Raw genomic sequence first — 9,723 nt, forward strand, 5'->3', positions numbered from 1 at the left:
GTTCATAGAGATTCCTATAGAGAAAGGACACTTCATGTTTTCAGGCTGTGCCACTCCACCAGCAACAACCTGCTTTGTTGGATTCAAATCTGACCGAATGCAGGGAGCCCATAATCACACAGCAGGAACAAAGAACAATTCTAAAGAGGTTATAAAAAGTCATTCAATTCTAATAGCAGCCATTATGCTGAAAGTGAGAACTAGCAAATTAGAATGAGGTTGAAAGCATGCTTAATATGCACCAATTATCTTATTATATGCTTCTTTGCATTGGAGGATTTAAGGATTGATTTATAAGAAGATACAATATCAGCCATTGTAATGACATTTTCTCAACAAAATAAAATCTAGCCAGTTTTACACATCTACTAGCTGGCTCTTTAAAGAACATATGTTAATCGTTGCAACTTCATTACCAACAACATTACCTCCCCCAACATATTTCAATGTAAGATAATTACCAACAAAATTAATTATTGTTTGTCTCCTTTCCCTCATTTCTAGCTACCATGTTATTGGCTGTGTGCACCCTTCCCTGCCTATTTGTTGTTTGTAAAATAAACCTACATAAAACTACATAAATAAATAAATAGATAGATAGATAGATAAATAGATAAATAGAGAAAGCTAATAAATATACCATACAGATATAGCATTTAATGCAATAGCCTCAGTACTCAATTTAATGTTTTTTGTCAATGACCAAATGTAAAGTCTTAGTTTGAAACAAACTTTATTGCGACAAAGAATTAAAAATAGTACATTTGTGAGAATTGCAGAGTGCATATCATAAGAACTATTGAGAAATCACGACCCAAGCAAATCATGTACAGTTTCAACTAAAAGTTTTATTAAACAACTCCAAATCAACATGTTTTATCACCATAACTGTGAATGATATTTACAGTCTTCGGCTCCTGTGGTGAAGGCTTGGCTTGGGGTATGGGGGGGATCAGTGGAAGGGGTGTAAGCTAACAGGATGTAAACGTTTTCCAGAAGAAGTTTTTGCATCCTGCTTTGCGTTCCCTGGGAGCCAAGACTGGGCTAGAGTTTGCAGATCTTTCCAGTTCCAGTCTTACATCGTCTTGCTCAGCACCTCTGGGTAAGTCGTCTGATTCCAGTGCTTCATTCTCTGTCTGGGAAGGGTCTGATAGCAACTCTGCCAGGAAATACTTGGCCAACTCCTGAAACAAGAGCAAGGACAGGTTGTAACTTAGTAAGTATCTAGATTGCAGGTAAAAACAGACCAAGACACTATTCAAAGCATTCCTAAGCTCCACTGTGATATAAATAGGTCCTTCATACATTTCTGTCAGTTAATGTTAGTAATTTTGATCAACATCTGCTTTTCTGGAACTGCAACATCTAGACAATGATCCTGTATTAACTGTTATAGCCCAGGCAAGTAAAGAATTTAGGGGATACATAGAATACATGTGGCAACATTTCAGCACATTTACTTTAGGTAGAGCGTTAACCCTCTTTTGCTATTGCTGCTTCGAGCTACATTTCCAGTCCTCGGGTTTTTATAATGTGGCAACTGTTATTTCTGAACTACAATCTCTGCCGTGATGATGCTGAGGGTTGCCATTAAGGATAAGATTAAAAGCCACGGGTGAAAGAGATTCCTGTCCAAAAGACAAGTGGGGGGGACACCACTTTGCCCCGGAACACTGGATAGTTCAGCACATCGGACAGCTCCCCGATAGGCAAACACACGGAGTGCTGCGGCTTCAGAGCACTGCATTTACTTTCAGCCTGTAGTGACTAACAGCTATAACTGGAAAGCCTAAGGAGCACTTTGCTAAAGTTAAACACTGATCTTTTCTGTGCTAGAAAGGTTATCCCCTTAATAGAGGGATTTACAGAGGTTTACCCTGGGGCAATTATTAGCCTTGTCACTTCTCTATCCTGCCAAGATTCAGCCACTGTGTGTGGCGCAGAAATGGTCCCCAGAGGATACATTTCCATATTCTATTCTAAAGCTTAGGCTGATGGACAGGAATAAAGGCTGCTGGTTAGTAGTAATAAATAGAGGCAAAGCAACTCTTACCTGTTTCCCTGCTGCTGCGAGTGATTTCTGCAGGAACTGGCGGAGTCTCGGATCTGTGGGAGCAGCTGATAAGGAACTGACAGCCAAAGCCAAGGAGAGCAGGGTGAGGGCACATCGCACACGGCAGGACTGCATGACTCCAAGCTGGGGGCACAGGTACAGAGCGATCAGTGCTGAGTAACCTGCTACACGTCTACTTGTTCTGCTTCTGTTCCTGGGATCTCCTTAGCCCCCTTTTAAATTCTGCCTCTGACGTCATCACGGAAGAGCCCCCTCCTACCCCCCTGCTTTCGGGCACCATAGTGGTTAACGAAGGGTGCCTCAGACTGTGGGGAGGTGCTGGGAGCAATAAGGACCCCTGGGAGCTACTACGTAGGAGTACAGGATTGGTGGGAGGTTTTAGAGGGGGGTTGGTAGATATAAGAGGAGACACTTACCCACCTTTTCCCTCACATCACGGCCACCTGGAGCACTGTGCATTCACCTGGCAGCATGTCTGGCACCCAGTAATGGCGACTGATCTATTAGTGGCACAGGTACAGGAGAGGGTCAGGAGAGAAGGTGCAGACTGGGTGGACTGGCTGCTGGAGGAGCTGATTCCTCTCCCAGATGAAACTGGGGATGGCCATGGGCGGATAGCTGCAAAGCAGGCTCCATCTCGCCCCACCCGCCATTCTCGGGGTTCCCCTCCTGCCTCAGTCCCAGTCCCCCACGATAAAAAAAAACCCATCATCAGTTATTGATGAAATAAAACTCCCACCACCCCCAAAGGATATTACTCTCAAAGTACTCTCTGGGATCTGTTGTCTGTGCAAAAGATTATACATAAGTGAACAAAAGTCCTAGCAGTTCATAGAGATTCCTATAGAGAAAGGACACTTCATGTTTTCAGGTTGTGCCACTCCACCAGCAACAACCTGCTTTGTTGGATTCAGCAAATCTGACCGAATGCAGGGAGCCCATAATCACACAGCAGGAACAAAGAAAAAGTCTAAAAAGGTTATAAAAACTCATTCAATTCTAATTGCAGCCATTATGCTGAAAGTGAGAACTAGCAAATTAGAATGAAGTTTAAAGCATGCTTCATATGCACCAATTATCTTATTATATGCTTGTTTGCATTAGAGGATTTAAGAATTGATTTACTGTATAAGAAGATGCAATATCAGCCATTGTAATGACATTTTCTCAACAAAATAAAATCTAGCCAGTTTTACACATCTACTAGCTGGCTCTTTAAAGAACATAAGTTAATTGTTGCAACTTCATTACCAACAACATTCCCTAACCAAACATATTACAATGTATAGATAATTAACAACAAAATTAATTGTTGTTTGTCTCCTTTCCCTCATTTCTAGTTACCATGTTATTGGCTGTGTGCACCCTTCCCTGCCTTTTTGTTGTTTGTAAAATAAACCTACATAAAACTAGATAGATAGATAGATAGATAGATAGATAGATAGATGATAGATGGATGGATAGAAAGATAGATAGGGATAGATGATAGATAGATGATAGATAGATAGATAGATAGATAGATACATAGATAGATAGATGATAGATAGATAGATAGATAGATACATAGATACATAGATACATAGATAGATAGAGAACCTGATAAATAGAGAAAGCTAATAAATATACCATACAGATATAGCGTTTAATGCAATAGCCTCAGTACTTAATTTAATGTTTTTGTCAATGACCAAATGTAAAGTCTTAGTTTGAAACAAACTTTATTGTGACAAAGAATTAAAAATAGTACATTTGTGAGAATTGCAGAGTGCATATCATAAGAAAAATTGATAAATCATGACCCAAGCAAATCATGTACAATTTTAACTGAAAGTTTTATTAAACATCTCCAAATCAACATGTTTTATCACCATAACTGTGAATGATATTTACAGTCTTCGGCTCCTGTGGTGAAGGCTTGGCTTGGGGTATGGGGGGGATCAGTGGAAGGGGTGTAAGCTAACAGGATGTAAACGTTTTCCAGAAGAAGTTTTTGCATCCTGCTTTGCGTTCCCTGGGAGCCAGGACTGGGCTAGAGTTTGCAGATCTTTCCAGTTCCAGTCTTACGTCGTCTTGCTCAGCACCTCTGGGTAAGTCGTCTGATTCCAGTGCTTCATTCTCTGTCTGGGAAGGGTCTGATAGCAACTCTGCCAGGAAATACTTGGCCAACTCCTGAAACAAGAGCAAGGACAGGTTGTAACGTAGTAAGTATCTAGATTGCAGGTAAAAACAGACCAAGACACTATTCAAAGCATTCCTAAGCTCCACTGTGATATAAATAGGTCCTTCATACATTTCTGTCAGTTAATGTTAGTAATTTTGATCAACATCTGCTTTTCTGGAACTGCAACATCTAGACAATGATCCTGTATTAACTGTTATAGCCCAGGCATGTAAAGAATTTAGGGGATACATAGAATACATGTGGCAACATTTCAGCATGTTTAATTTTGCAATTGCTGCTTTGAGCTACATTTCCAATCCTGGAATTTTTGAACTACAATCTCTGCCGTGATGATGCTGAGGGTTGCCATTAAGGATAAGATTAAAAGCCATGAGTGAAAGAGATTCCTGTCCAAAAGACAAGTGGGGAGACACCACTTTGCCCCGGAACACTGGATAGTTCAGCACATCGGACAGCTCCCCGATAGGCAAACACACGGAGTGCTACGGCTTCAGAGCACTGCATTTACTTTCAGCCTGTAGTGACTAACAGCTATAACTGGAAAGCAAAAGGAGTACTTTGCTAAAGTTAAACACAGATGTTTTCTGTGCTAGAAAGGTTATCCCCTTAATAGAGGAATTTACAGAGGTTTGCCCTGGGGCAATGATCAGCCTTGTCACTTCTCTATCCTGCCAAGATTTAGCCACCGTGTGTGGCTCAGAAGTGTTTCCCGGAGGATACATTTCCATATTCTATACTAAACCTTAGGCTGATGGACAGGAATAAAGGCTGCTGGTTAGTAGTAATAAATAAAGGCAAAGTAACTCTTACCTGTTTCCCTGCCGCTGTGAGTGATTTCTGCAGAAACTGGCGGAGTCTCGGATCTGTGGGAGCAGCTGATAAGGAACTGACAGCCAAAGCCAAGGAGAGCAGGGTGAGGGCACATCGCACACGGCAAGACTGCATGACTCCAAGCTGGGGGCACAGGTACAGAGCGATCAGTGCTGAGTAACCTGCTACACGTCTACTTGTTCTGCTTCTGCTCCTGGGATCTCCTTAGCCCCCTTTTAAATTCTGCCTCTGACGTCATCACAGAAGAGCCCCCTCCTACCCCCCTGCTTTCAGCAAAAGCCTGCTTTGCCTCGGCTCCTGCTGCAGCTGTAACACGAGCTCGGGCTAAACAAAAGCCCACAGCAACAACCCCCCCCCCCTCACTGAACCCTGCTCCTTAAACAGCCACAGGTGCAGCCCAGAACTTGCCCCCCCCCCCATCACAGATATGGGGCAGAGCTATTGCTCCTACCCTTGCTGCTGACACCAATGGCTTTTCTTCTGGTAGTGACCTGACTTTTTTGATGCACCTGATCATGGTGCTGGGTACACCCTCTTCCAAGCCCCCCACCACTCTCCCCAACTATTTGATTCTACACATGCCCTTAGGGTTTCAGGTCACATGCTGGGGCTAGTGGGTCATCAATTCGGAGCGTACGCAGGCGTTCTCGCCCCCGCACATCCGGCAAAGCAAAGTGCAAGGCTGCAAACACTTATAAGAGCACCAGCCACAGATGAGGGGCAAGGGAATCTTCCCCTCCTCACAGCATTCGTCATCAGCGCATTCCAGTGAATCTGCTTCCTCTACCTACACCACTTGACGGGACAGCTCAGTAGAGAGGTACAGGTCAAAGAGACGCAGAAAAAAACCAGTCTTCACATTGGTCTCGCAGTTCCAAGTTTCCCGCTTCCCAAGAAAATCGATCACACTCGTGCTCACTTTCCAGCCAGATGCCCACCTCCGGTAGCAGATGAGCATACTTGCGCTGGGGCGTGGGCAGGAACAGGGGGTGGGGAAGGTGACATTATGCTCGCCTTGTGTCAAATCATGGGTAACCTTACTTCTCCCCTCTCTCCACCCCTAGTCCTCAATCGGAAACGGTATTAGCAAGTTCTCATAGGGATGTTTACTTTTATGGGGTTAGCCCCCTTAGAGTCTCATTTATCTGAGGAAATTTAAGAAAAAATTTGGAAAAATGAGTACATAGACATTTAGTCCCTGATTTCTATAGATCTGGTGACTGTTGATCGTGGGAGGAGGTTTGACAGGACTGAAGATAAAAAACCTAAGGTAGCCAGAATGTTCGGGAACTGGCTGCAAGCCTTTTCAGTCCTGGCCTGCGTGGTAGGGCAGAGAAGTGCTCACAGCTTTTTTTATATCATGACCTAAATTATGGGGCTTACAAGGTTCATGGGGGATCCGCATGGTGGCGGTATGATGATGAGTTTAGGAGGAAGTTAGCGTGCAGACCGGATGTAGGCTGGGATATGAAAGCCACCAATGTTTGGATACACCTTATGATGTCACAGATGCCATCCCCCCTTTCCATCAGAAGCCACTGGGTCAACCCAGGCTGGTTCAGCGGCCACCAGGCGCCCCAGAGCATGCTGGTTGTTTAATGAGGATCATTGCAGATACTTTGGTTCCTGTAAATTTAAGCATGAATGCTCCTTCTATGGAGGAGCCCATTCAGCTCTTAGGTGTTACAAGAAGGCCAAGGGAACAGCTACTCCTCAACTCAAGGGTAGGACAGAGGTCCCCAGTGAGTGCCCAAAAGATGTCCCCATGGTTAGATCGGTACCCCAAGAAACAGGAAGCCACCCTTTATAGGTGCGGATTCCTGTTTCATTTCTTTATTCCCTTTAAGCTAAAATTCAAACCCATGTTCTCAGACAACCTTAAATCAGTACCGATATGGTACCCGAGATGGTAGCTGAGAAGCTACAAAAGGAGGTTGAATTAAGTAGGATGGCAGGCCCCTTTGTTTTATCACCATTCCCTAACTTGAGGGCCTCCCCTTTGGGAGTGGTCCCCAAAAAGGATGCTGGTAAGTTCCGCCTTATACACCATCATTCCTACGCTAAAAGCGAGGATGGGAGTGGTCCCCAAAAAGGATGCTGGTAAGTTCCGCCTTATACACCATCATTCCTACGCTAAAAGCGAGGATGCTTCACTTTCATATGCCTCTTTTGATAGGGCCATCACCTTAGTCAGACTAGCAGGTAAGGGCTCCCTGCTTGCCGAGGCAGATATCGAATCTGCCTTTCTACTTTTTCAAAGTATTTAGTTAATTCCTAGAATGGGTGGTCCATAGTGAGTCAGGTTTTCATTCCGTGACCCACTACCTAGAAATTTTTTTATAAACTAAGGAACTTCTGTTGGCTCTGGATCAAGAAGTCTCAACAAAGTCACCCTGAAACAGATCCAGTCCCTGCTAAGCATTAGTTCCAGAAGCCAAATCAGTTGGTCAGGAATGCCCAACTTCCTTGTGGGAGATAGTGGAACATTACTTGAACTTACTTGAATTACATGAACTTATGAGCATGGTTCATTCCTCTGTGGCCCCATCTACTTGGACGGCACATGGTAAGGCATGGAGGGAGTGAACCGCCTTGATCCCCCCCAAGTACTCCTTTTTCTTCTGCTAATTGTTTCTACCTTACAGTTGACTATCTTTTGCAGCTGCATCGCCATGGTTGCGAAGAATCACTTGTCAGCCCTAGCCTTTTTGTTCACACTTCTGGGAAGGGAAGATGTGACCAAGCGGTTTGCAGTTACACAGGCTGTGAAGGGTTGGCGCAAAGGATACATAAGAAAGGAGGCCAAGAGGCTGGTATCTTTTTAACTCCTTAAGAGGCTAGTGCTGATTTTAGATTCAGTTAAGCGTTGCCTAAACAAGCTGGGTTTGAATCAGGCTGAATTTGGTACACACTCATTCCACATTGGGGCAGCAACAGAAGCTAAAGGAAGAGCAGGTAAAAAGGATAGGGCGGTGGAAGTCAACTTGCTTTAGGGCGTATGTTTGTTCTGACTTACTCACCAAGTAACCCCTACTTGTCTTTTCAGGACTGGCTTCTGTTTCAGTTTGGCTGGTGGGACATTCCTATATTCGCCGGGCAGACCAAAGAGCAGCAATACGACCGGGCGGACCCAACCTGGGTTTTAGAGTTGTAAATAATCACTGGAGTGGAATCGGGGGCCTACTTTGGTTACAGGTTCTTCCAGAAGTGGTTATTTCTTCCCCAGTCGTTTTGGTAATTCATGCGGTGGGAAATGACTTGGACCACGTCTGCATGGCTCCTTCCCCTTATTAAATCTGATTTGGATAGGTGCATGGATTTCTTTTCCAAGGTAGTCCTAGTTTGGTCAGAGAGTCTACCAAGACTCCATTGGCGTGGGCAAGAAAACAGCAGGCAATTGAAAAGGTTGACGTACTCTGAATGCAAGGGTTTCCAGCTTTGTTAGGAACAAGGGATGGGTCATTGTACGGCACAGGCAGTTGGAAGGGATTATGCCAGGCCTTATGTGTCAGGACAGGGTCCATCTCAATGATATTGGTCTTGATATTTTTCTATCTGGACTGCAGGATGGCATAGGTGAGACCCTCCTTCATTTGGGTGGGGGTCGGAGCTCCATGTAGGTTTACAGGAGCTCCTCCTTGGTGGGTATTTTTTGAATTTCGTCCTTGCCCTTTTGGGTATGTTGTAAGATATTGTACTTTACATGCCCACCGCGGTTGCGGTGGCTGGCATATGTGCATATACTATTTTGGTTATAATGGGGCAAAGACATTTATTGATTTAATAAAGCTGTTGCTGACCTCCACCCACTAAAAGGAAAACTGAGTCTTGGTGTTTTCTTTTAATCTATTTAGTATCACACGAATACCTCACCACAGTCTCCCTGAGATAATCACCACTTTTATGCACCATTACCCCAATGTGGATGAATCACTAAAAACACAACGAAAAACTGAAATGGTATTTACTAATATCTGACGTCTTGTACCGTACCTGTCGTGTTTGCTTGACCTTTTTAATCCTTTTTATGAACATTAAAGGCTGGATACGTCTTGCCTAGTCATTAAATTAGCCTATTTCCACTTTTACCATCTGAGCTGTTAAATGAAATGTTTGTTAAATGTTTTTCCTTGGTGGCAACCTGGGCATTTCATTCTTTGGGAAGGTAGGGGACTGCATGGAACAGACCATAAAGAGGAATTTGTTTTATTCTTTAGTATGTGCGGGGATATCGGCTGATCAGCCTCATTTGTCACTGACAAAACTCATTAATTTCACTTCATCTATAACATTCAACAAAACCATGAAATATGACGGGGACTATTCAGCCAACGTCATAAACTACTGCATAGGCAAGAAAATCTATAAAGTCTCCCAGTGCTATAATCTAATTATTATATTCCAGGGGTCACAAAGCAAGTTTAACCTTTCTGATGTTAATTCGCTGCTGAAATTGTCCTCTTCATATCTATAATTGGCAGAAGTGAAATCGGTAAGATATTTCAAATAAAGATCAACTTCCACTGTTGTTCCCATATTGAATGTTGTTTGGACTGCTCCTGTTGTCTCATTAAATTAAAATAAAATCTGATACTGTTTCATGCTGATACTTAAAGTGGGGTGTGGGGATTGTATT

At 43.5% G+C, this 9,723-nt stretch overlaps 2 protein-coding genes across 2 annotated transcripts; both read right to left on the minus strand.

Moving 5' to 3' along the window:
• Positions 1 to 716: 716 nt before the first annotated feature.
• Positions 717 to 2,256, minus strand: sst.1 (somatostatin, gene 1). The gene is made up of 2 exons (NM_001097338.1): positions 2,054 to 2,256; positions 717 to 1,184 (listed from the first exon to the last, which is right to left on the minus strand). Exons 1-2 carry the CDS (start codon positions 2,186 to 2,188, stop codon positions 972 to 974), a joined length of 348 nt encoding a protein of 115 aa, NP_001090807.1. The 5' UTR covers positions 2,189 to 2,256; the 3' UTR covers positions 717 to 971.
• A 1,519-nt stretch (positions 2,257 to 3,775) lies between these two features.
• Positions 3,776 to 5,298, minus strand: LOC100486511 (somatostatin-1). The gene is made up of 2 exons (XM_002944371.5): positions 5,067 to 5,298; positions 3,776 to 4,243 (listed from the first exon to the last, which is right to left on the minus strand). The coding sequence occupies exons 1-2, from the start codon at positions 5,199 to 5,201 to the stop codon at positions 4,031 to 4,033; spliced, it is 348 nt and encodes a 115-aa protein (XP_002944417.2). The 5' UTR covers positions 5,202 to 5,298; the 3' UTR covers positions 3,776 to 4,030.
• Between the last annotated feature and the right edge of the window lie 4,425 nt (positions 5,299 to 9,723).

The sequence above is a fragment of the Xenopus tropicalis genome, chromosome 5, assembly GCF_000004195.4.
Source record: "Xenopus tropicalis strain Nigerian chromosome 5, UCB_Xtro_10.0, whole genome shotgun sequence".
Taxonomy (NCBI): domain Eukaryota; kingdom Metazoa; phylum Chordata; class Amphibia; order Anura; family Pipidae; genus Xenopus; species Xenopus tropicalis.

Coding starts and splice junctions, on each gene's coding strand:
- sst.1 (NM_001097338.1), bottom strand. CDS start 2,188: ATGCAGTCCTGCCGTGTGCGATGTGCCCTCACCCTGCTCTCCTTGGCT. Junction 1,185..2,053: donor TCGCAGCAGCAGGGAAACAG/GTAAGAGTTGCT, acceptor CTCTTGTTTCAG/GAGTTGGCCAAGTATTTCCT.
- LOC100486511 (XM_002944371.5), bottom strand. CDS start 5,201: ATGCAGTCTTGCCGTGTGCGATGTGCCCTCACCCTGCTCTCCTTGGCT. Junction 4,244..5,066: donor TCACAGCGGCAGGGAAACAG/GTAAGAGTTACT, acceptor CTCTTGTTTCAG/GAGTTGGCCAAGTATTTCCT.